Source organism: Natator depressus, chromosome 7 (genome assembly GCF_965152275.1).
Source record: "Natator depressus isolate rNatDep1 chromosome 7, rNatDep2.hap1, whole genome shotgun sequence".
NCBI classification, from domain to species: Eukaryota; Metazoa; Chordata; order Testudines; family Cheloniidae; genus Natator; species Natator depressus.
The window spans coordinates 94092225-94119645 of NC_134240.1; the positions used below are offsets into that span (position 1 = coordinate 94092225).

General features: G+C 40.2%; 1 protein-coding gene across 1 annotated transcript in view; it reads left to right on the forward strand.

Moving 5' to 3' along the window:
• Positions 1-27421, forward strand: part of DNTT (DNA nucleotidylexotransferase) — a 212136-nt gene that overhangs the window by 151820 nt on the left and 32895 nt on the right. The window contains exons 10-11 of the mRNA XM_074959644.1: positions 21092-21194; positions 27107-27370. Of these exons, the coding sequence (XP_074815745.1) occupies positions 21092-21194; positions 27107-27370 (367 nt within the window). The remainder of the gene's footprint in view (positions 1-21091; positions 21195-27106; positions 27371-27421) is intronic.

Sequence of the window (27421 nt, forward strand, 5' to 3'; positions counted from 1 at the left end):
CTTTTTGAATAATAGAAAATCACCATTGAACACTGGAAACTGCTATGACAGACAGTAATTACAGCCACCACCTTTTATAGGTAGTTTACAATGCTCAGTAGGGCTGGTTTGAAACAAAAATAAAGCTTTTGAAACTATGGATTACCACCTCTCATCAAGAAAGAGTTCTATTATTCTGTTCCTATGGACTATATTAGCTTCACTGTATATGTTGGTAAAGTGTGAAATCCATCATTTATCTAGTTCCATATTAAGGTCATTTCATTATGAAAATCTAATGTAGTGTCCTGGTCCAATAAATGCAGCACAATGTCTTATCTATTTCTACTGCAGCGGTTACGGTGTCCACTTGCATTCACTTTGTCTGTGTTAATTATTCTTTATTAGGGACTGGTGCTTGTGAGGTTTCCCTTTGTTGATCTAAGAATCTGCATCTGTTGTAGTAGTACATTGCATGCCATTACATTGCTAGCATTAGCAAAGGTAGGCTGAGTATCCTTAATGAAAGTTAATAGGAAAAATCAAAGAGGGAAGCATTGATCAGCAGCTTACTGGTACATTCTGGCTAGCAGGCTTAAAGTCAATGAGAGTCCTGTCATTGATTTCAGTAGGAGCATGACCAAGTAGAAGGGGTATATTCCCATCTGTGTATGCAAGAATTTTCTTATGCAACTTCTGATGCTACAGTTATCCATATCTCTGGATGTTGGAAACCAACAGAAGGGCTAAAGCAAAAGTAAAGACAGACTTTTAGTCTCTTTAAATAAAGTGCTCAGAAAATTTGGGGAAAGAATTAGGAGCGACAACAATGCAGAATTAAAAAAAATAGGTAATATTGGTGAAGAAGCCAAAACAAGACTTTACAGTTTAGAGAAATATGATATGACTGACTTTTTGAGAGATTCTCTGGAAATAAATAGCTAGGACTCTACACTAAAGAAGAAAAAGAAAAAGAAACAAATAGGGAACCCTCAAGTGTATAATTCTCACCAGAACATCCCTTTGCCACACTTTTGGATTTAAAAAGTCAATTACTAACTTCAAAACTTTTCAATTTAGGATTAAATCAACTAAGTCTACCTGATGAGCTCCTTAGATTTACTGAAGATCATGCCTTGAAGCCGAGGGCAGTTTTGTAAAGGAGACTGACAAGATTTCAGCAAAGCCAGTCGGCTATTGGACCTCTTTGGGGGATTTACTTAAGACCAATGGGTGGAAGATAGGCTTAAGGACAATTTACGGTGCAGTTCTTATCTGAAAAACTGTAAAAATGGCATTTTGGGGGTACCATGTTTGTTGTGTGTCAGTAATGTCCATACCAAATATGGTCAGTTTAAAAGTAAAAGCTGTTTCTCCTAAGTGACAGCTTAGACTTCCAAACATAGTCTGGGTTCTGAGAGCCAAAGTGGGTTCTGCTCTTATACAAATTTGCTAGATTATACAGAAAAAATTAGATATCAAAACATACGACTTCATTTTCTTCAGACTTGCCTCAGTGACACCTTTTCATACCCATTATTTTCAGTAGATGTACATAGGCATAGCTGATTAGAACTGATTTGCACCAGTCCTGTAAACACTTACACATATGCTCAATTTCAAGCATGTGAGAATTCCTATTGACTTTAATGGCATAACACACATGCTTAAAGATAAGCAAGCGCACAAGTGTTTGCATAAACTTTTATTCTGATGATGTACAAGAAGGAATAGATTCAAGCTCATTACCCTAGAGCTGCATTGTTTCTGTAATTATATCAAGATCAAAACAATGGTAAAATCTATAATTAAGCAGATATGGCTCTGATACATACAGAAGAAAGTTGAGTAAGAACATGTCATTTTCACAGTCTCTTTTTGGAGTAGAACTACAATTTAGATCTTTGAATTTTCCCACATTCAGCCCAGACCACATAGATGGGTAAATGGCAACATCACACCTAAAAGATTTTCCAGAAATACAACTGTAGGAGAGTTCACTTCAAGTTCATGGAAAGTGCTGGCATACTCTACTGGCCATGAGAAGTTGGGCTTTGATAACCCCTGAAAAGTTACTGAATTCAAGCATTTATCAATATACAAGACTATCAGTGAAAGAAATCATCATCTTGAAGTCACTTAAGACAAAAAGATCTTTATATCTCTAAATAAAAAAGGAGGGATAATACTTCTCTTAACCAAACTAACTCTGAAACTGTAGACAGATTAGTTTTCCAAAACCCATTCTTTTCATATCTTCCTGACTTCACCACATGTATAAACAGCTGTCTGCTCCTCTCAGGTATTGCTGCATTAGCTCAGGTGGAAGAGACTTGATACTATTTTATGTTAAAAGACTGTCCAATAGGTCTTCCCCCCCGCCTCTTCATTTGGTTGAATCTAAGTAATCCATTTCTCAATTCAAGGAATATTAGTGGGAAAACTGTCATGTGTATGTAACTTCCAGTACAGCTGAGCAGGAAGCCAGTAGCAACCTTTCTGTTTGTGGTGGTTTAATTCTGCAGATTGTCCCATTGCTGCCCAAGTAAGTGAACCCCCAGCCTGAACATTTCACATCTCTCAGACGCATTTGAAATTGTGCATGGTTCTTTTCCTACTAGTTATTTGTCTTTTCTTTGAAATTGCTCAAAGTGAGTGTTTTGATTTTGAAATGATGAGATAGACAAACATTGGGAAAGAACATTGTTAGAAGTATCAGCACTAAACAGGACAAAGAAATAATACATTTTAAACCCTCAAAGGAGTTACCTAGAGAGAATTAAAATGGGTTGGGATTAAATGCACATTTCAGCTGTGCTACCAGAAGGCTTTCGCCCAACAAACATGCTGCCATTAAGCCATTTTTTAATTTTATTATAGCCTCAGTAAAGAAAAATATTGTCCTCTCATTTCCTTCAAAAATAAAATATAGTCTCTCTAACATATTAGTTTATATATATTAATGAGATTCTGAGCAAGTAGAATAGAAATATAATTCGAAACCAAACAACCCTCTTTTGGATAATAAAAATCTAAATTAGTAAATGGAAATGGCCTGAGCTACAAAATCTTTTTTTCCAGTTAAAAAGTATAAGTGCGACAAATAGCTTCATAATGGCATTTTTTGAAATATAAAGCTTTCATAATTAATAACCTAGACTCTTGTCTACTTATTTCAGTAAATAATTTGAATGCAGCTGACCTTTCTATTTTCCCCTGCTACATTATTAATGAAGCTGAAGAGATCACTGGGTTATTGTTCTAGCAAATATATCTAGCTTAGCTGCGGCTTGGGTTTTCCACTAATGCCTTTTTAAATGTGGCACCTGGATATTTATGTGCCAGCAGGGATGGAAGAAATAAACAGAAAAGTTTTTGACTTCACAAACTTGGAATGTCAAGGCATTTCACAAGTTCAGCTCAAATCTTTAACATTTTGGACAAAAGTATCTTTTGGAACTAGGTGTTGATTATCTGCATTTAAATTAAACAAATACTTCAAAATAGTTCACAGTGGGTAAAATTTACCCCTGGGCAGATCACCAGCACAAGACCTGTGTACCACTTCAGTCTATTTAGAGTCAGAGAATGTTGATATAATCTCTTCACCAAACCCTGATGTCCTTACTCTTTTTATACAGGCAAATCTCTACTGGATCCCTTCCTGAGAAGTGCTGATCACCTGCAACTCCCATGGAAGTCAGTCAGGAGTTGTTAGGGCTCAGACCATTCAGGATTGGTTCTAATGGGAGGTTTTCCTGGGTAAGGACTGAATTAAGATTTTTTCAGTATTTCATCCTACGTTTCCATAATTCTACTTCAGCTTCTTGTTGCAGAAAATATATAAATTACTTCATTATCTTATTTATGACTCATTCAGGAATAAACTATAGGAGTTTACTTTAACAGTGTGAGAGAATTTTTGGGTGTGCTGAGTTCTTTCCAGTGTTCTTTCCAAGCACAAGCCATTGAAGAATTTTCCCACCTTTTCCCTTAGTTGGTATAATACTATTAATATGAAAGTGACTTTACTAATGCCTTCATTAGGCCTCTGATCAAGGTCAGCGCAAACTAAGTGTTTCCAGACTTCTGAACAGACTTTGTCTGAGATTAGTGCTCTTGCAATTAATAAAAATCCTGCACCTTCTCTCCTGGCAAACCAGACTCTTGAGTGCTTACTAATTATTACAACATATTCCTTTTTTGCAGGTATCGGTATATGTAAAACTTTATAATTCTGGATAACCAAACCTATAGTGCCATTGTCATGCAGAATATTTCTCAGTGAAAAAGTTTGCTGCATGTTTTTGTAAAATATGCTGACAGTCGAGTTTGTGCAGGCAAAACCAGATAGATGTTTTAAGACTAAAGTATCATCATCATCTGCATATTCTTACATTTCAGCTGAGTACATCAGAACCCAAATCCACATCAATACTCCGTGGAGTGCATATCTTTTTTGAACAGCATAGAAGGGTTTTTGCTTCAGCATTGATTGGCACTCAAGAAAATTTATGCATGCAGGAAGTTGCTATGATGTCATTTGAAATGCTTGATTGGAATGGAATGGAATTTACAAGATTTGCCAAGACAGCAAAAGGAAACCTTGAGCAATGTATTTTATGACTAAATAAAACGGTGACAGATTGGTATGGTACATTTCATACGCTTTAAAAGCTTGAAATTATATGGCCAGCTTCCAGGTAGAGTTGCATTATTTACATGAAATTGAGGCCGAGTTATCAGTGATTCAAAGCTTAAGCATAGTTTTGTTTTGGATGGTGAAGTAGTGGATTTATTTCAGACGTAGAATTCACTGAGTTTAGAGCTACTAGTACTAGAAAATCGTTTTGTACCAAAGCCAAGAAGGAGTAATCTTCAGCATCAGGATATAGTTAAAGACAGCTAAATATACATACCTGAAAGTTAGGGGACAATAATACTTTACAGGCAATAGAAATACTGAACTTAATTTGGTTTGATTAGTGCCTTTTCAGACATTCATTGGCATCCTATCGCATTTCAGAAATAAAAAATTAAGTCTTACAACAGACCTGTGATGTGCAGTTATGGAAGAATTATCCCCATCTTATAAGTGGCTAAGGCCAAAATGTCCAAATGTGGCCTCTGATTTTGTGTCTAAAACTTCAGTCACTTTGGGTTTGGCTTTTCGGAAAGCTCCCACATCTCCCGTTGACTTCAGCTGTAGTTATGACTGGTGCACACTTCTGAAAATAAAGCCCAATCTGAAAAACTGAAACCTGAAGCACCCAAAATCAAAGATCACTTTCAAAATTTTGGCCTAAGTATCATGCTTAAAACAGTCCCTACTTCAGCAGATATTATATTTAATATCATCATCACCCCCATCCTGGAGGGAAGAGGTGACCAGTCAGGGTGCCCAGCAGTGAATCATCCAATCAGGACAATTGGGATCCTAGTGCCCTAAGCAAAGTGTAGGGGTAGAAAGTGAGACAAAGAACCTTTCCCCACCTGGATGAGACAAAGTAGGCATTATTCTTTTTCTCATTTCCCATAAGTATGTTATTTTATTTTGATTCTTGAAAATTAAAGACTAAGTATTGGGAAGGGGGATAAAAAGTTATTTGCTTTTTCTAAAGCAACAAATACCACCTGCTTTAGCCAAACAGAAAATGTATGGTGAACAGGAGCTTAAGCGTGGGATGGTTGACACATCTTTGGGCCAAATTAGGTGCTTGCATATGCAAATATAAGTTGCACTGAATTACTTGTCTCTCTGACTTCCTATTTACCTTTCCAATACTGCAATGTCTTCCCTGAGTTAGGACTCCAGGATGGGCTCTATGTGGTTAGGATAGCTACAACACTTGAAATGTTTGTTTTACTACACATTTGACATGACGAACTGTCTAGATCTGCCTTCTGACCATATGACATGATGAATTATAAAGGAAAGTCTTTCATCTGGCTTCCACATTCATCTTGTATCTTTGTCCCCATTGACAGATGAAGGTGTAAAGATTGTACAGCTAGTGTGCATGTGAACTTGGTGCAAAGTTTATATGGTTGAATACCTGGGATTTCTTCTTGTTGAATATGCTCTCCTTTCACTTTCACTTTGTTAACAAAGCGAAGAGAAGGTGCAAAGCATAAGTCAAATCTGAAAATGGTAACTTTTTGCTTTCTGCTATTTCTGTGTTTTCCCTTATGTCGGTGGTTTTTGGGTCATTAACTTCAGTTCACTTCAATAAGACTTTCTTCTCCTACTACCTTTCTGTATGTATGCGAACTGACATTGCATTGACACTGTTGTATCTATATACGGTTTTGAAAAATGCAGACCTGACTTGAATATTAACGGGAACTGCTGAGCTAAAACTGACATGGATTTGAAGAATGGCTTATGTGTGGTATCTAGGGTTTAGCTGGGCATTTGTGATAGCCATGTACTGGTATAATAATGATGCTGCCACAAAGGCTGTTAACATTGAGTATGGGGTTGATCAGATTATCCAATTTACATTTTTTTGATGAAACGACCTTTTCTGCATAAAATCTCAGAGAAAATAACTAGTATTTTATTATAAACTGCAAAATATTTGTTACATTATTCCTAATTTTCTAATTTTTGTGCATTTTCCAGTTTCCATTATTGTAAATGCTGAGAAACACACTTACTCCTTTCATTCAAAAAAGCTCTTTGGCATAAAGCTTCCATCATGAATGCATCCTCACAATTTTGACTCTGTCTGGAAAGCACCTAGTTCACAGTTGGCACTGAACTAATTATAATAATAATTGTGATGTTGCACTCCGTATGCTTTATGAAAATATGCACGAATGTAAATATGATGCAACTGGAATATGCTTTATGCAAAAGGTCTCTTGTAAGGTATCATTACAAAGGTTATGATCTACCGAGTGTGTTCATCCTATTTGTTCACATGTATTCTTTCTATGTCTGGAGTTAGGATAATAAGATATAAACTTGTATTACTGATGTAAACATATTAAGTGGAAGCCATGAAGGGTGCTTCAGAATCAATGAACTGTAAATGGCTCTGTTTACTTGCAAACCTTCCTGTGCACATGTGGGCCATCCCAGGAAGAATGGAGGCTGGGGTCTCACAGGACATGTGATCCTGTCACATGATACTGGAATCCATCTTAAATCTGGTACTTTTCCATTTAGAAGGACCCAGAGAGACAAAAGATTCCTGCCTTGTGCCAAAGCTACAAAAGGGGGTGGAACAGGACAAGGGGGGTAGTCATGAGAAAGTTCCAGCAGACATCTCAGGTGGTAATAAGGGGCTAACAAGGACTGTACAGGGGAAAGGATTGGGCCAGACTAGGAAGGAGTCTAGTCCGTGAAAGCTTATTGGAACATCTCTGAGGGTGAGATATTATCTGTAATCAGTTGCTTTGTGTTATGTGTTGCATGTTTTTGCTTTATTTTACTTGGTGACTTACTTTGTTCTGTCTGTTATTACTTGAAACCACTTAAATCCTACTTTTTATGCTTTATAAAATCACTTTTGGTTATTAATAAACCCAGAGTAAGTGATTAATACTAGGGGGAGCAAACAGCTGTGTATATCTCTCTATCAGTGTTATAGAGGGTGGACAATTTATGAATTTACCCTGTGTAAGCTTTATACAGAGTAAAACAAATGTATTTGGGGTTTGGATCCCATTGGGAACTGGATGTCTGGGTGCTGGAGAGGTAACCTGCTGAGCTGTTTTTGGTTAAAGTCTGCAGCTTTGGGGGCGTAGCCCAGACTCTGAGTCAGTGTAGCAGCAGGCTAGCATGTCTGGCTCAACAAGGCAGGGTTCTGGAGTCCCAAGGTGGCAGGGACAACAGGATCAGAGGTAATTTCAGAACATAAGGTGACAGTCCCAAGGGGGTCTCTGTGACCAAACCCATCACAATAATATCCAGCAAAATCAATAATCTTCCTAGTTTCTTGGGCCCAGATTTTTAGGTGTCACTGCACTTAGTGTTGCAATGCCCAACTGATTTAGGTATCTAAATCTCATGTTCAAAAGGGATTTAGGCATATAGGAGTCTAAATCTCATCAGCTGTCAATGGAATTTTGGCTTCCGAGCAGAGAAACACAAAAAATATCTTTTTAAAAATCTGGGCCTGAAGCCTAGGAAGAGCACAGATGTTGGTGGCCGGGTAAGTCATCCTGCCACTGAAACCCTAATACATAACCATTGCCTCAGGTCCAGAGTTAAGTCCTGGATTCTGAAAAAAAACCACAGAAGAGTCTACCTTCAATTAATCAGTCTTAGGTTATATGATGGTTCCAGTGCAGTCAGTGAGACAATATTCTAGTAGAGGTTTCAGTTATGGGTTTCTGTGACAGGGTTGGGACTCACCACCACAGGGTCTCCTGCTGACTCGTCAGGGAATTAGCTCAGTCCAGTGTGGAGCATCCATCCTGTCCATCTCTCGCCCTCTCTTGGCGCCTGGACCCATGTTGCTCCCTTCTTGCAGCGTCCTCTTCAAGACACTGCCCTCCGGCAGTGCCCCCTAGTCCTCGTTCACCCCCTTATGGGGGCAGGGGGTTATCAGCAGTCTTTCACTTCACCCAGCCACAGCTGCCAACCACACCCTAAAGTCTAACCCCTTTTGCCAGGGGTCCAGTGCAGTCCACTATCACCACATCCAATGGCTGGGTGTATGTGCAAGGGGGAAAGGGGGGACCCAGGGACCCTTTGGCGGCAGCCTTCCTGCCCTTCTTCTCTCCCCTTGTCTGCCTCTCTCCATGGGTCGCTTCCCCTTTGTCCCCTTTGCATCAGCCCAGCTCTTCCCTCTGGGCCTGCAACCTGGCAGATACCGGGCTGGAGCCCGAGCCCGAGCCCGAGCCCGAGCCCGAGCCCGAGCCCGAGCCCGAGCCCGAGCCCGAGCCCGAGCCCGAGCCCGAGCCCGAGCCCGAGCCCGAGCCCTGCCCTGCCCTGCCCTGCCCTGCCCCAGGAGACAGACCTTCACACTCTGAAGACCTGGGAGAGACCACCTGTTCCCTTCCTGGGCAGCCTTTATATAGGGCTGAGCCTGGCCCTGATTGGCTGTCTCTTACTCAGCCTCTGGCTCCCTAGCAAGCCTTCTCTGATTGGCCGCCCACCCGCACAGCCTCTCTGGCCTGCTGGAGCCCCCTCCAGTATAGGAGTGGGGCAGCCACCACACTACAGTTTCACTTGTAGTTAGCTGGTGGTATGTAATTTAGATGCTCATGTGGTGTGGACACATTCATAAAACTAGTAATTACTTAATTTAATATAGTCTTATTGTGTTTAGTTCAAGAAGCTCCTGGTAATCTGTGGCATTACTGCAGTGAATGAGAAGTTCATGGGTGGTGAAATCCTGACCACATTGAATTCAATGTGTTTGTCATTAGCATCCCTGGGGCCAGGATTTCCCTCTGAATTCCCTGCCTCCCACACTTCAATACTAACAATTCAAGGACTTTCTCTTCCTATGTTTGCCTATTAAATCTGCAAAAGTTATAGTCCTAATTATTGTAAAAATCCTGTCCATGCCTGGGTGTGGAAGAGTGATCATGTTTGGATCTAGTTTCTCATAAGGCAGGCTAACCTCCCACTATCCCCAAGTTACCTGAAAGCATTGGGGTGAGAACTACCCCCACCAATGCTCCTTTATGCATTAAAAGTCAAGATTTCTTGGCCTCCTCTACTGGGTGCTGTTGGTGTAGGGCCAGAGCCAACTCTCATTGACTGCAATGGGAGTTGGATCAGATCCATAGTGAAGGGGAAAAACCGTCCCCACAACAAATATTGAGGGGGCATTGAAGAACGCTAATGTTGGGGGTCTTAAAAGGGTGTGAATGTGTATATGTGTAATTACGTGTGTATGCCTACTCTGCACATTGAAGATACTCTAATTTGAATGTGTATGTCTAATTTAACAACAGTAATATGTATTGTATGGTATCAATAAATGATTCGTTGTCATATCTAAAAATAACTCTCCTCTTGCCTACAAAATCTGTTTGCCACTTAAACAAAAGATGATTTTGCTGTACCTCTATTTGTTAGTTCCATTAACTCAGTGTATCATTCTGCAATATTTATTTTCTTTTCCATTGTCAGATTGTCATCACTTTAGCAATTGTGTTTGGCTTTTCATAGACAGTTATACATGTGGTTATCTATATTCAAGGGATTATTTAGGTGGCATTAGACATTTTCAGATCACTTGAGGATGTATCTGTCTATGAGCTCTGTTCCTTGCTTTTCCAAAAAGAGGTATGTTGTGGGACATGCACTTAATTTAACATGTAGTAAATTCCCATATTTCTTCCCACAATTAAAGGACTTACCATTTTCTTTTATATCAGCTTCCAGCATCTCAGTTGGTGTCCAGCCCACTCTAGAAATTACTTTCAGCAGGATTCATTTTAATCTAAGTTCTTTGGAGGATTTTTTTTTATCTCATGATATTTTGTTCACACTCTCCATATGATATCCTAAACCCATGCTCCACACAATTCTGGACTGGGATTCTTCTTTACTAGTTATCCCATCTTTCCCTAGCAAAAAATGATTCAACAAGAAAAGGACTGGAAGCCTTAAGAGCTATGTTTTATAAATATATAGTGCATATTGTTTGTGCAACAATTCCTGATGGGCTCATTGTTTCGCTGTCTTTCCTGATAGCCATCATTCTCTGACAGCTATTTCACAGCTGAGGTTTCTTCTTCTTCTTCTTCTCAATGAAAAGGCAGGGAAATGATATGGGTAAAAATATCCATTAGCATTATTTATACAGTTTAAATGTGTGAAATGAGAATATAGTGTAAATGTGACTCTACTATTTTGGTAAGTACAGCCCAGTTCTCTCACACTGTAAACTCAGAACATTATCTAATATCCAGTGCTTATTAGTTCATGTACTTTCCTCTACACACTAGACTTTTCTTTCTCAGAGAAAATTAAGAGAAAAACTTAAAGAAAGAGCAAGAAACCTCACATTCTACATTCTAAATATTTCTAGTCTTTCTATTTTCTGTTATTCCTTCCTATAAAACATTATGACATACAAGGTCTCTCAGACATGTTAATGGTGTCCTATGATGTTGAATGAATGTGATATTTGATGCTTGATGGTCTGTTATGTAATGGACTCTTAGTTCATTCACTGGGACATTGATCAGTTTATGACCTTTATCATGTAATGCTGTTTACCAGATATTGACAATGTTTAGCTGTTATTCTCATAGGCTGTGATTCTGGAAGTTCTTATGTACATGCTTAATTATATGTACACGAATAGTCCCTTTGAACTCAATTGGAATACTCACATGTAAAGTAAAGCATATGTGTAAGTGTATGCAGGATTGGGCCCTCATGGATCACGTTCAGCATTTATAATGCTCCCATGCTGTCAATGAGTTTTGCCTGAGTGTGGAGTAGGTAAGGCTTGCTGAATAGACAGTGGCTCGGCTGTGATATGAATGTTGCAAACTGAACAATTTTTAAAATGGAAATGTTCCATCTGTTTCTCTGAGAAACACAAATAGAAATTGGCTGGCCTGCTTTTAATCTAGGCATTGAGAATTTAGAGCCAGTGGGCCAAATTCATCCCTGGTGATTTGTCTCAGCAACTACCTGAAAAACCTCTTTCTCCTTTTAAATATTGAGTGCCTTTTTTTCCCCTAGTGAGAACGTTCTAGTGCCCTTCACAAGATGCATTTGAGGGCTGGTTAAATTACAGTATATGGCAGCTCTGAGGAAAGATTTCTTTGACTGGCCTGAAAACACTATTAGTAAATCACATTCCTGCTCAAGAACTTCCAAACAGCTGAACAATATTCATTGGGTTTCTAATTATAAATCAGCCAAACAATTTGCTCTTTAGTAGAGAGGGACAGCTCTGAGGTGAATGATTCAACTCTTATATACTTTCTTCACACAAAAACAAAATCAAGCAGAGTCTTGATTAAGAAGGATTTGAAAAAACTGTAATAATCCCATTATCAATTTAATATGAGCCTGTAAATTTATTTTAAAAATGTTGGCTATAAAGAAGAATCACCAAGTACTGCAATCATATAACTTAAATAAATGGAATATGTATTGCTCACAGAATCATAGATTTTAAAGCCAGAAGGGACCTTTATGATATTCTAGTCTGACCTCATCTATAACAGAGGCATAGAATTTCACCCAGTGGTACTTGCATCAAGCTCATAACTTCTGGTTGATCCAGAGAATAATTTTTAGAAAGACATCCAATCTTGGTTTAAAGACTTCAGGTGACTGTGAATCCATATGCCCCTAGGTAAATTGTTCCAATGGTTAATTACCCTGGCTGTTTAAAAAAGCAAAACAAAAAAAGGCTTGATATTTCATCTGAATTCACTGTAGTTTCAGCTTGAAGCTGTTTATTATGCCTTTATCTACTAGATTAAATAGCTTTGTATTAAGAGAATTCTTACCTCCCATTCCCCTTAAGGACTTATAGACTATGATCAAGTGTCCTCTTTGTAAAACTAAATAGACAGAACTTCTTGTTAATTCAGATATTCTTGGTATGCAGGAGGACTCATTTGGATTTAAAGGAACTTTTAGTAGGTAATCTGATTTCCCCCCCCAGCTTCAAGGCAGGACTGATTTGGTTTCCTCATTTCTAAACTATCCTTGACTCTTCAAGATTATTCTTAAGTGAGCTTTTTGAACATTAGGGATAGTTCCTAAAACCACTGAGTTGTGATTGGGGCAGAAGTTTTTATATAGTCCCTGATTTAGTAAAGCTCTTAAGGTTACTGTGTTTTCTATAATAGTCTCTTATCCAAGTCCTGACCAGTACTAATGCTTCTTAGATTGCCAACATAGATCATTCAGGTTTATTCCACAACATACAACATATGGCTTGACCAAGTAGGAAATTTTTATGGCGATCAGAACAAGCTTTTAGAAATATCAAAACAAATATGTACATGTTGAAAGATTGTCAGTGGAAACACAGAGAGAGCTAGGGCTAAGAAGAAATATACAAGTAGAAAGGTTTCAGAGTAACAGCCATGTTAGTCTGTATTCGTAAAAAGAAAAAAGAAAAGGAGTACTTGTGGCACCTTAGAGACTAACCAGTTTATTTGAGCATGAGCTTTCGTGAGCTACAGCTCACTTCATCGGATGCATAGCATATCGTGGAAACTGCAGAAGACATTATATACACACAGAGACCATGAAACAAAACTTCCTCCCACCCCACTCTCCTGCTGGTAACAGCTTATCTAAAGTGATCATCAAGGAGGGCCATTTCCAGCACAAATCCAGGTTTTCTCACCCTTCCCCCTCCCCCCCCCCACAGACAAACTCACTCTCCTGCTGGTAATAGCCCATCCCTCTTTGAAACCTCTCTTTATAATGCGCATGATAATCAAGGTGGGTCATTTCCAGCACTAATCCAGGTGTTCTCACCCCCCCCCCCCACACACACCCCCCTCCAAAAACCACACACACAAACTCACTCTCCTGCTGGCAATAGCTCATCTTACAATGTGCACAGCAATAATCCAAGTTTAACCAGAACGTCTTGGGGGGGGGTTGTAGGCTACCTTGCATAATGACTTAGCCACTCCCAGTCTCTATTCAAGCCAAAATTAATAGTATCCAATTTGCAAATGAATTCCAATTCAGCAGTTTCTCGCTGGAGTCTGGATTTGAAGTTTTTTTGCTTTAAGATAGTGACCCTCATGTCTGTGATTGCGTGACCAGAGAGATTGAAGTGTTCTCTGACTGGTTTATGAATGTTATAATTCTTAACATCTGATTTGTGTCCATTTATTCTTTTACGTAGAGACTGTCCAGTTTGACCAATGTACATGGCAGAGGGGCATTGCTGGCACATGATGGCATATATCACATTGGTGGATGTGCAGGTGAACGAGCCTCTGATAGTGTGGCTGATGTTGTTAGGCCCTGTGATGGTGTCCCCTGAATAGATATGTGGGCACAGTTGGCAACGGGCTTTGTTGCAAGGATAGGTTCCTGGGTTAGTGGTTCTGTTGTGTGGTATGTGGTTGTTGGTGAGTATTCGCTTCAGGTTGGGGGGCTGTCTGTAGGCAAGGACTGGCCTTTCTCCCAAGATTTGTGAGAGTGTTGGGTCATCCTTCAGGATAGGTTGTAGATCCTTAATAATGCGTTGGAGGGGTTTTACTTGGGGGCTGAAGGTGACGGCTAGTGGCGTTCTGTTATTTTCTTTGTTAGGCCTGTCCTGTAGTAGGTGACTTCTGGGAACTCTTCTGGCTCTATCAAGTAGAAAGGCTACTACAGCATTAACTTAAAGAAAAATTTCAGTGGAGAAAACATCTGTTTTTCCACAGTAATAGAGCACAGAATGGTTCAAAATACAAAGTGATTAGCAGATAAAATGTTGTGCAAAAAAGGAAAGCACCGTATCTGATGTAATAATGCCTTATAGAAAAGTAAAGGTGGAAGAAGCCAATAAGAGAGAGGTCGAAATCATTGGGCTGTGTTTCTCAAAATTTATGAGAGAATTGTAGTGAGGCGGAGTGGCCTCCCTCCAAACCAGAGGGGGAGAAACCACCCCTCTGCTCTCTGGTGGGCAGAGCCAAGCTGGTCCTGCCCCTTGCGCTGGAAGCTGAGAGGTGGGACAGGAACTATAAGAGGAGGGGCCTCTGGCTCAGTTGGGCCAGAGCCAGTGAAGGAGACAGTCAGACGTCTCTAGTCTGCTGTAGGCCTCTGGCTGCGCTACAGAGTCGGGTAGTACCCTGACCCTAGAGGAGACTGAGTGCGGAGAGGAGCTGCTGGGACTGTCAGCTGCCATTTACCCAGAGAAGACTGAGTAGAGATAGGGTGACCAGACAGCAAGTGTGAAAAATTGGGATGGGGGTGGGGGGTAATAAGAGTCAATATAAGAAAGACACACACATTGGGACTGTCCCTATAAAATCTGGTCACCCTAAGTGGAGAAGAGCTGCTAGGATGGCCGGCTGCCAAATACCCCAAGGAGAGATGGAGGACCCTTGGACCATGGAGCCCAGTCCCCAGACTGTGGTAGGAAGTAGCCCAGGGAAACCAGACTTTAGTCAGATTTTTCTATCAGAACATGAGTCAGCGTATTTCAGTGGGATCCCTGCTGACCCAGTGGTGGAGCCCTCCATCACTGTCAGGGCCCTGGGCTGGGACCCGATGGAGTAGGGTGGGCCCAGGTCCCTGTACCCCTTGCTTCCAACCCTCCTCCACCCCCCATGGGGTGGCAGCCTCCCCACCTGAGGCTGAATGGCCTGTGTTTGCCTGTGGTCTGCCCAGCGAGAGACTGCTTACTGCTCTGCCTGCCTGGGGACCAGAGCTCCTGAGACTGTTTACTGTTCTGCCCTGCCCAGAGAGCCAGAGCCCCATAGACTACTTGTTGCTCTGCCCTGCCCAGAGAGCCAGAGCCTTTAAACTGCTTAGTGTCCTACCCCACCCAAAGGACCAGGGCCCTAGCCCAGTGATTTGCTAATTCCCCTGCTGCTTGACTGTGATTACTGACATAGTGAGGCAGAGTGGCCTCCCTCTGAGCCAGAGGGGGAAGGACGACCGCCAATCCAGTACAAGAATAATGAAAGAAAGACCTAGATGTTATCAGAAAATGTCAACAGGAGACTTGGTAACTAACAGGAGCACCAAGGAGGAGGAGATGGTGGTGGTTGAAGAATATATCACTTAGTTCCTGCCTTGAAAATCTTACTTCTGTGTCTTCCTTTTTTTGTTAACAGGGCGTAGCACACTGTGGGCTCTGGTGAGATGTAAACAATAAATAGTAATATTTAAGCACAACAAAATATCACTTGTAAAGGCTATGAATTGGTTCTCGTCTAAAGCCATTTAAAACTGTATCAGATCTATCTGAAGGTATTGTACAGTATTTTATTTTACTTCCCTGTTATATGTTTGGATACTATAAGCCAGTGGTTCCCAAACTTGTTCCGCCGCTTGTGCGGGGAAAGTCCCTGGCGCACCGGGCCGGTTTGTTTACCTGCCGCGTCCGCAGGTTCGGCCGATCGCGGCTCCCAGTGGCCGTGGTTCGCTGCTCCAGGCCAATGGGAGCTGCTGGAAGTGGCGCGGGCCAAGGAACGTACTGGCTGCCACTTCCAGCAGCTCCCATTGGCCTGGAGCAGCGAACCACGGCCATTGGGAGCTGCGAGCGGCCGAATGTGCGGACACGGCAGGTAAACAAACCGGCCCGGCCCGCCAGGGGCTTTCCCCGCACAAGCAGCGGAACAAGTTTGGGAACCACTGCTGTAAGCAAGTATTCTGACAAACATAAGATGTTGCAGTTTGTTCTGTATTCCTTATACTACAAGGGCATGGAAGGTTAAGGTAAGCTTATATTTTACCAAAATGGGAGCATAGAAATGGAAATCCAGTATCTTCCTCCATATCCATTTGAACTCTATATAAGCATGGTATACTAAATGGCTTCCAGGGTTTTGACACATGACTTTTCTCTGCAAAAAGGTTGTTCAATCCATTCCATTAGTGAACCTTTTGTGTGTTAGCAAAATGCTACTCCATCTAACCTTAACAAAATCCAGTGGCAGCCTGCTCCATTCTTTGAATTGAATTAAAAGCAACTAGTTGTTAGGATCAGTGATGATATGACATAGTTATTAAAGTGAAATAAAGAGGTCCCAAAAATATACTGTGTAACTGAAAGTATCGCATGTGTTGTCCTTATGGAAAAATATCATCTGAGTTGTCAATTACATTATCCTTTAATCATTATTATTCATGTTCCATAATAATGCTATACCAGTGTGGTGAATTGGAATTTAGTAGGTTTTTTTTTTTTAAAAAAAAGCAAACCCAACAACCTAAGGTTAATTAACTGAATAGTAAGACACTTAACTTTATACCAGTTTAGTTTAACAAGAATTGAATACATATTTAAATATTCTTCTTTTATATTCTTAAGGCTTGCCTCCATATCAGCACAGATGATTAGGACAGTTCCTATTACTGCGTGCTCAATCCTGCAAGGTGCTGTGCACTCTGGTCCCAATCTAGAACAGCACTTGAGCACATGCTTAACTTTAAATCTTGAAGTATCAATGGGACTATGCGCATGCATAAAATTAAGAAGTGCATAAGTGCTCTGCTCGGTTGGGACCAGAGTGTTCAGTAGCAGCAGTGTCATTTGCTATTGAGCAAAGGGGGCAGTTCCCCTGCCTCCCCCCTCCCCCCGAATTTCATTTTCTCCTTCCACAGACTTTTCATAGATCCATATACTCCATTAGGTTTTCCACTTTTTGCTCCCTCCCTTTCTCCCCCTAGACTTTGGATGCAATCCTTAGGAAAGCAGTAATTACCTAGCTTTTCTCATTTGTGGTGCTATTTGGGACAGAGAATGTTCTGTGTTGCTGCCATAACTGTGCCCCATCACCCAGAATTTTTCTGAAATTAGACCCCCCTACTCAGCACCTTGCACAATCAAGCCCCATATGCACTAGTTGTACAGTGCCAAAAACTCCCATGGCCCCATATCCATTCCATGGATGAAATCCTGACCCTCTTTAATCGATGAAGCCAATGAGATTTGTGCCAATGGAAACAGGATGTCACCCCTTATGCACTTTCCTGAGTGTTTGTGCATAATGTGTAGGCATTAAACATTTATCCCTCTTAAACACACTATGCAAAATTTGAGCTTACTACATTATTTTCCTATTTTGAGGGGGGAACAACCAACAAGTGTAGAATTAAATAAACTCTTTGGTAAATATTTCAGAGGGAAATTAGGCTGAGAGTCTCCCAGTAGTGATCTGACTGTGTAAAAAAGAGGGTAAATCCAACGAGAGTTAATTTGATGGGGAATCTGGAACACTTGTACCTTCCCCACCAGAAGTTGGTCCAATAAAATATATTACCTTTCCTGCCTTGTCTCTCTAATAACAATCATAATAATTTTATTCTTTTTATGTAGTGTTTGTATATTAGACCTAAACACTCTAACATCGTGTGTGATAAAGCATTTTAATTCGTGCCCTATGCTTGGCCAAACAGTAGAAAAAGTGAATGTACTCATGGAACTTTAGAGGCAAGTACAGTATAGTTGCCTGAGCATGTTGAGCTGTTAGCCCAAATTAGGGTTGGCAACTCTGACTGAAACTATTCAGGGAGATATTTTTTTCCAACATGACATAATAGGATATTTTAAGAAAATGACATTAAAATCTCCTGGATTGCTTTCAGTTGTCACTGGGAGATCTATGCCAATTCCGGGAGACTCCAGGTCAATTCTGGAGGGTTGACAACCCTAGCTGAAATTGCTGCATGCAGGTGTGGAGGGGCAGAGATTACTATACCAGTGCATAGGTCGGAATGACAACAATGGAGAAATGGTTTCAGCCCCATGGCCTGTAAGGTTCTTACCCTCCCAATTTCCTGCACAAAACATGATTATTTTGAGCAAGAATGATTTTCCCCTAATAACACTCCTAGGGAGACAATATGGACTGGTGGCTAGGGCACTGGATAGGAGTAAGGAGACAACCTCTTTATTCTTGGCTCTTCGCTGCCTAGTATGTATGACATTGGGCAAGTCATCTTACCTCATCTTACCATCTTACTTTCCACTTCTCTAAAATTGGGAAAGTAATGCCTCCTCTGAAAAGCATTTTGAGACATTTAAATGAAAATTGCTATATAAAAGCTCGGTATAATTATAGTTTGCAGTATTGTTGAAATCGTGTTGGCCCCATGATACAGGAGAGACAAGGTGGGTGAGGTAGTATCTTTTATTGGACCAACTTCTGTTGGTGAAAAGACACAAGCCTTCAAGCTCCACAGAGTTGGTGTGACCTGAAAATGAGCTTTGTGGAGCTCAAAAGCTTGTCTCTTTCACCAAAAGAAGTTGGTCCAATATTACCTTACTCGCCATCTCTCTCTGTATAATTATAATAATTTACAATATAATGGATTCCATCTTACAGTGTAAGTGAAAATCTGTTGCATGGAATATTTTTTAATTATTTTAACTTCTCAAGGTTTGAACTGCTGTTCTGACTTTATGCGTAGACTAATGCTTTATTTGAAATTTCTTTTAAGATCATTTCCACCTTCTTAAGAGATTTTGACTTAGTTTGTGCAGTCACTGCACAATAGTTGCATTATCGTAAATTAGTCTGTTTGTCAAATGTAAAACTGATTTTCATTTCCTTAGAGCTCTCTGCTGCATCTACTCTAGCATCTTGCCTGTCAATATAGGATTTTCTGTCGTATGGATGCCAGTTGACATGTCTGTCAGCCATATCAATTCTTACAAATATTCCAGGTTTAAGGAAATCTGATTCAGTTTTATGAAACACTGTAGGAGAAAGGAATATTTGGTTAAATCATAATGCTGGCTCCCACACATTTTAAAATGGAAATCTTTTGTCTTGGATATTTCCAATTTTCAGACACATTGTGCGACAATTATTTCACATTATTTGTTTCCTAGAGATCTGTCACTTGCTTTTGAATGAGTCATTTCCCCACAGTTTCATTGATTTGATTGCCTTAAAGCTTAAATGTGATTTAGGAGGAAAAATTCTCTTTGCAGTGTGCCAGAGGAATTTGGACCCCAGCTGGGAATAATGGAGAACTGAAACTCACACCTGAATTATATCATAATATATGGAAGTTCCATACTATACACTGTATGACATATAGAGTATTGACCATGCACCAAGAGTGTAATTCACTCATCTTGCATAATGTTTAAGTAATAAGACTTTCTGTGGAAGAAATGCCAGTAGACTGGGGAGGTAAAATCTACTCCTCCAACACAGGGCCGGAGTCAGGGCTGCAGTAAATTGCACTCCATCCAGTTTCTGCTACCACAGGCTATGAGCTGGAACAGTGATTCCAGCTCCTCTGTACTAAATACACAGGTTTGGGGGCCACTAGATCTGTTGCCAGTACAGGTTGCATGACTTCTGTCCCCTTACCTGCCCAATCACAGATCTTTGAGATGGCCTAGGTGGGGACTATGCAGAGATGTGCAAGCAAGCCCCGCGGCAGTGCTTAAACTGGGATGAACACCTCATGCTGGTTCTACACTCCACAGGTGAACGTCACCCTCAAATAAGTCACAAATGCTTCAAAAATCTAAAGATGACCCCCATTATATCTTGTTTACCTGCTAACACCAGTCAAGCTCATTGACTTCAACAGGAGCATTATTGGGCCCTTACTTAGCTCAAGTATAGTTCTTTTAATCTCCAAAACTCATTTATAAATAGTAATTTGTTAATCCTCCCAAAAGACCTAGAGAGAGGTGGCAGGTTCTAGTTCATGATTATTACTCCCTGTTATGTCGAGTTACTTTGATATGTTGACTTTTAACATTTACACCATAGTATGAACTTGTCAAAATGAATCAAACTTGAGGGTGTTCAGGGCAAGCTGGACACTTGGATTTAAGTAAAGAAAGACAAGAGACCATCACATAAGAAAATAATTCTTTTTCTCTAAATGACATTTCCAGTTAAACCCATTAACATGGGAGTTGGGACTTGACTGTAGAATCTTTATTCACTATGGTAAACAATCATATGAGTAGTCCCATTAAAGTTGAACTATTACGTTAAAACAAAACAAACGTTTTAAATAGAAGAAATGTCCTACATACAGATATTTTATGTCTGTCATAATAGGGAGGAATACAATTACCTGTAATCACACTTTTTGTTAATTCAAAATGTTCCATCAAAATCTAAAGAATGTTAGAGTCTACAGCAGTTAGATTGGCAAGTTTATCAGCTGCTACTGCTCTGGATTCATAATATATACTACTATATCCTGATTATGATTTCCTTCTTCTTTTCTAAGATTTGAGGTGAGAGATTTAACATCTCAAGTTACCAAAAGGATCTGTATTATCTAGTTTGAACAACAGAAGAAATACATCAAATACTGTAAATTATTGCTTAACAAAGAACAGTGACAGGTCTGATAAAAGAAATAGATTCCATTTTGATTGTTTGAAGAAACATTGCTATCATTTTATCCTGCAAACTCTTCTTATAATGCAGCAAAAATATTCTCTTTGAAAGTAAGGCTGAAATTCAACAGGAACTTTACTGTTTTATTCATCCTATTTATTATTGCTAGGGGTAAGAAGATTGGACATGATGTCGATTTTCTGATCACCTGTCCAGGGCTAAGACAAGAGGAAGAAGTTTTACATAACGTGATTGACTTATGGAAAAAGCAGGTATGAAGAAAATAATATTTGGATATTGTGACGGGGCAAGGCCAGATGGCTATAGAAAAGTAGTGGGATATAGATATATTAGCTCCAGGCTAAACAAATCCCTGGTACCAGGATAAGTTAAATGGCAGCTGCTCCAGGTCAATTAAGACACCTGGGGCCAATTAAGAACTTTCCAGAAGGCAGGGAGAACGCTAGGTTGATTGGGACACCTGAAGCCAATCAGGGACTGGCTGAAACGAGTTAAAAGCCTCCCAGTTAGTCAGGTGGGTGTAGATGTCAGGAGCTGTGGGAGGAAGTTGTGCTGTTGGAGAGACTGAGCAGTACACACCATATCAGGCATAAGGAAGGAGGCCCTGAGGTAAGGGTGAAGTGTAGCTTGAGGAAGTGGGGGCTGCTGTGGGGAAGTAGCCCAGGGAATTGTATGGTCAGCTACCATAGCTGATACTATTAGGGTCCCTGGGCTGGAGCCTGGTGTAGAAGGTGGGCCTGGGCTCCCCCTTTTGCCCCCCCCCCGGATTAATCACTGAGACTGGAAGACAACAGAGACTGTGCAAGGGAGGATAGCTTCTCCTCCCCTCCCTTGCTGGCTTATGATGAAAATGGCTCAGTAGACTGTGATGCTTGTCTCTAGAGAGAGAAGGGTTACTTGGAGGGTCACAGTGAGCCTCTGAGGCTAGCAAAATCTGCCAGGAAATGCGCGACCCACAGAGACAAGGACAGAGCTTTGTCACAATATAAAAGAATTTTGTTAGCAGCACTGGATTCAGCACTGTAAGCTGATGTAGAGATAGGTGATGAGTGCCTTAGAAATGCTTATGATACTAATATTTAACTCTCCAGAAAGGATTTGAATATTAGATTGTGCAGGTGCCTAAACTATTTTAGCTCAATAAATATGGTCCCTTGGGAATAATCAATCTGCTACTTCTCCTTACATTCATTGCTAGTAAAAATATCACTATAAATTTAATTTCTGTACTGTTCAAAGGGATTGATTACAAGTCAGGCACATTCTTTTTTGTCTTTCATATGAAATGTAATAGTATTTGTATTTGGAGGACATATTGCTTTCAGAGTAACTTTTCTTGGCATTACATTGGAAATCATTTTGCTTCACGTAAAAGGACAACTCTCTTTGTGAGGTGAATTGTCAAAAGCCCAGAAGCTAAGTAAGATCAGCTTTTAGTTCAAGTGGTAGAGAGAGGATTATTTTAAATTAGTTCTGGAATTATATGTATTTTTCAGTGTGTTAATTAGGAACAGACATCAAATGATTCAGTGGTTTGGAAAAGCCTCCTAACAGATATCTGTGAAGGTGGTTCAGAGCTTTTGAGCCGACCAAACACTATCCTACCAACTTTCTCAGTAGATCCTGGATCCTTCTCCATAGGTACACAACACAGCCCTAGCTCCCTTCCTCCAGTCAGCTTCCAGTCTCTGAAGAAATCCCAAGCCTTCCTTCTGAGTCCTGGGCTTCTACTTTAGTTATGCAGAGTATACTTATTGGGACAGATCCTCAGCAGGTGTAAATTGCCATAGCTCCATTGAAGTCCATGGAGGATCTGTGAGGATCCATTAAGGATCTTTGCTGATATTATTGAATGCATCCGATGAAGTGAGCTGTAGCTCATGAAAGCTTATGCTCAAATAAATTTGTTAGTCTCTAAGGTGCCACAAGTACTCCTTTTCTTTTTGTGGATACAGACTAACACGGCTGCTACTCTGAAACCTGTTATTATTGATGTTTCTTTAAAGCTTCTTTCACAGGGACCCTACTCACTTTATACAGGGCAAAGTACACTGTCTTCTGGGCAGCTGTCTTTAGACTTCAAATGGGAGCTGTGGGAGGGCTCTCCAGGACTATGTAGCTAGTGCCAGATTGAAAAATGTGCCATGCTTCCAGCTGGGGTAAGAGTCTGCACACTGGGAGTACAGCACTTCATCCCCCCCAAGGAAACTTCACATGGTACCCCCCTTATTCTCGTGGGAGCAATGCTTATAATCGAGGGAATCAGACAGTCACACAAGCGGGCAGTGCAGTTCACCTTGTGCTGCTCTATATAAACTAAGGGATAGGGAAATGAAAACAGAAAGCTGTTTAAAAAAGAGAGAGAGAGATAAAACTAGGCAGATGAAGCACAGGGAGAAGAGAGAGAGGATGGTAAGTAAAGAAAGAAGAAGGGGTTGATAAATGGATCAGGCTGCAGTTGGAGAAGCCACGAGAGCACAGAAATGAAGGAAATGGCAGGTAGAGGTGGTGGTGGAGGAAGGGTGTAAATTGGCAAAAAAGCCAAGCCTAAATATACTGGGGATCAGTTTAAGAGATAGGCAGAGTCCCCTTCTCCTCCCCTGCAACAAAGAATCCCTGTTTATAGTATATAAATCTGCTGCTTGCACTGCTGTTTATGCTGCTTGAACTCAGTACTATGTCACTTCTAATATGCATCTTCCTACTGTCAATGCTGGAGAAATTGGCTGCCAACAAAATCAAAATGCAAAAACAAAGAGGAATTATACTCCTGCCTTTTTTATTACCTTAGATTTATTTTTTTAAAAAATTGTAAAGCGCTTTTATACTTTTTGACAGTAAACCTGTCTGCCTCCTTGCTGCTTCCCCACTTTTGTGCTACTGCTTCAAAGCTCAGATGCATCAAAGAACATCACTAAGGTCATGATGCTGACTTTCTTTCAACTGCTTTTAGTGAAGGATTCTGCAATGTTTAACTTGCAAACTATGGAAAAACTAATTTAAATAGTTTAGAAGGAGCTTTTTGTTAGTTGAAAAGTTTAGTGTTGCAGTGTCTTTCTACTGAAAGCTGATGGAAAAACTAAGCGGGTAAGTCAACAACACCATATTGCTCTTTGATGCATCAGCATCACGGATAAGTGGGTCTAGAAACAGAAGATATGTCTCCTCTGAGCTTCAAAATGGAATGGTAAAATGGAAAAGCTGCAATGCGGTAGACAAGTTATCTTTTAATAGTTCAGTAATGCTTTAAAAATGAAGTAAGTGTGCTTCAAAGGCCATGTAAAATGACTTCCCCTGTGAGCTGCAGTTTGGAAGTCTCTGGGCCAGTAGTTTCTTAGCCATATGTGTCAATACAACTTTTTAATGCATACAATGTAATGTTTTCTATTTTTATATTTTGTTAGAAGCATATCTAAATATATTTATCTTTATGTTGTTAAATATATACCCCTGACATAGCAGAGATAATATTGCTGTGTGGATTTTAACTTTTGTATTCTCTCACTTAACATTTTTAACTGTACGCTCTCAACACTGCATTAGCACAGCTTGGCATTAATTTCCTTCTTATTTTTTTTTCTTTTTGTTTAAAGAAAGACAAAGAATAATCAGCCTGTGCTGAATAATCTTAGTATTTAAGTGATCCAGATCAGACTCTGACATTCACACCTCATTGAGGGGAATGGACGGGAGAGGAGAGGTCTCATTGAGGTGAATGGCAGGGAGCTAAATGACAGGGCTAAGCTTGGTACTGGAGGCAGTTCTATGCAGATCTGATTTAAAAGGGCAGCAGTACATTTATTACCTGTGATGGCTGTATCCTGGCAATGGGGGGGAAAAATAGTTTGGCTGAAATGAAAGTTCAGAATTTGCAGAAACAATATGTAACTTTCCCATACCAATAATTTTCTCCAGCTCTTGAAGATAAGGCTGTGGATTTTTGCTGTATGTGTGTGTGTACAGCTGAGACCATTACAGTCTCTCTCTCATGCAAACTGTTTTAGCAGCAGACTAAGAACAGCAGCACTTGTGCCTTTCCGGCTTGGAAAGAAGAATAAACTGGTATAAACTGGCCTAGTTTATCTTCAATAGAATGATGCCAATTTTCTCCACCTGAGAATCATATCTATGTGATGTCACAAATGGGGTTGGACTTCATTAAGCCCTACTTAAAATTAATCTACAGAAGTGATAAATTTATTATTGTCCCAAACTTCTGCCATCCTGAATGTGATCATGGATTTACTCCAAAATGAGCACTTCTTTTGAAGTGCCAAAATTCAACCTGTTTAAAAAAAAAAATACCACACTTTTTTTTTTAAAGTAGGAAAATTGTTCTACTTGTCCTCAAACTCCAACCTTCCACAAAATCCTCACTTGGTTTTGACAGTGCTGGAAATCTGTGTGATAAAATGTCTATGTTAATCTTCATTTAAAAATCTAAATCTGTAAATAGGCTAAAGGGCTAAAGAAATATACAGAATGTAGGTCAAAGAACTGGTGTTCGCAGAAAGCTACAGATGCACTAATTTACACGGTGTAATGTAAATATGCTGTTTTAAACCAGCAATATCCAGAGCTCTACTAGATCTTCGTGGCTGACTGCACTCTTTAACAGTCTTTTTTTCTGTTAGTTTGTTTGAACCTAGAGAAGTGCTGTTTCAGCTGCATTTTATGGAGCAATGGCAATGTCCAGCACCTAATCAAATTAAGTTAATCGGCAACAGTATCCCAGTGGATTTATCCTGGGTCTTGATTCCTATTTAAAAGTGGCATTCTGGCTTTTAAATCAGATTTCAGCTGCTCGCTGAAGTCAGCACTTGTATAATTTGTTGTCTAATTCCCCCTTTTATTTATGCTAAAGTAGCTATTTGCAACATGGTACGTCTTTACATTTTCTTCCTTTTAACTCTTACAAATTGCCAAGCCATTTAACTATGGAAAAGCAATAAATCTATAGATGTGTAATCCTGAAATGGCCTCGTAGTCACTCTTACACTACCCAACACTACCTGTGGATACTTACTATATATTCACTGGAGGACATAGCCCAATCAACAAGGGAAAAGGCCAGGGTGCTCCATAGCAGAGCTCCAATACTGAATTACAGCTCTACAATTGCATGATGGAAACCAAAGTGAGCTAAGAAATGTTTTCTTGAAATGCCTAACATGAAAATAGGGAGCAGAAGATCAGACAAGAAACATCCCTCCCTTAAATTACAGGCAGTAGCTGTACTCACAGGACATTTCCCGTCTTTCAAAACAGCTTGGGAGCTCTCTATTAGAGAGCTACTGGAAGTTCTTCCCAAGAAAACCAATAGGATAAAGGTTAGAACTCGCATTTCAGAACCTAGAAAGCAAGGTTGAAACCCTAGCAAATAAACTAACTATGATGGATAATAAATAGGAATGAATGGAAATTAAAACTAAATGAAAAAATATGGCAATGGAGGTCACTGCTAGAAAGAAAATGATGATGAAATGGGGGATATGGAATGATCACAGGACAAAACAACTTAAAAACCAAACTAGTGCGAAGAATTCTGGGCATGTGTCTGAGTGTTTTCAGGTTGTGGAAGGTGTCTCAGAAAATGGAATTACTGGTAGCTGGTCCTGATAGTTAAAGATGACCTGATGTGTATAGTGCATTGCTATAGTCTATAGGTCTTGCGCCGTCTCCTTGCTGAAAACCCTGACAGGTATGGGCACTGTCCATCTCCTAAACTGACAGCTCTGTCTGGAATTTGTCAGGTAGGACTATACCCTAGACAATGCAGACCTATTCAATCTTCCCAGATGTAAGACCTATGGAGGGATGCACCAGCAATCCCCACCTAGGAGTGACTACCTGACATCAACTCCAAAATGTTTGGGTTGGGGGGAGCACAGTAGCAAACATTGCCTCCTGATCAGAGGCATGCCTGTCTCTGATGATCTCCCTCTCATGATCTGCTAACAGCTCCCCAACAGTTACGCATCCCAGTCAATAAGAGTTGGTCTGCTGGGCTTCATGTTGTCAATATGCTGGGATTTGGTCTCTGGTGTACAGTACCATGATAGCTGTAACAACTATATAGATGTGAGTTTATGTAAGACTATCTATCTGGAAATTCTGAATTTCTAGCAAAATCAAAAACAGTAAGCAGTGCTTTCTTTTTTAGGGCTTGCTTTTATACTATGATCTCATTGAATCAACACTTGAGCAGGCAAAACTACCAAGCAGAAAAGTTGATGCTTTTGATCACTTCCAGAAATGCTTTGCAATTTTAAAATTACATCAGCAAAGAGTGGACACCAGCAGCTGTGATATATCAAAAGAATCTGATAAGGCAGAAGTCAAAGATTGGAAGGCAATCCGTGTGGATCTGGTTGTAAGCCCCTTTGAACAATATGCATATGCTCTGTTAGGTTGGACTGGCTCCAGGGTAAGTAACTTCAAGAGCCTACATTTTTTTTTCTTTGAGCTACTAACCTAT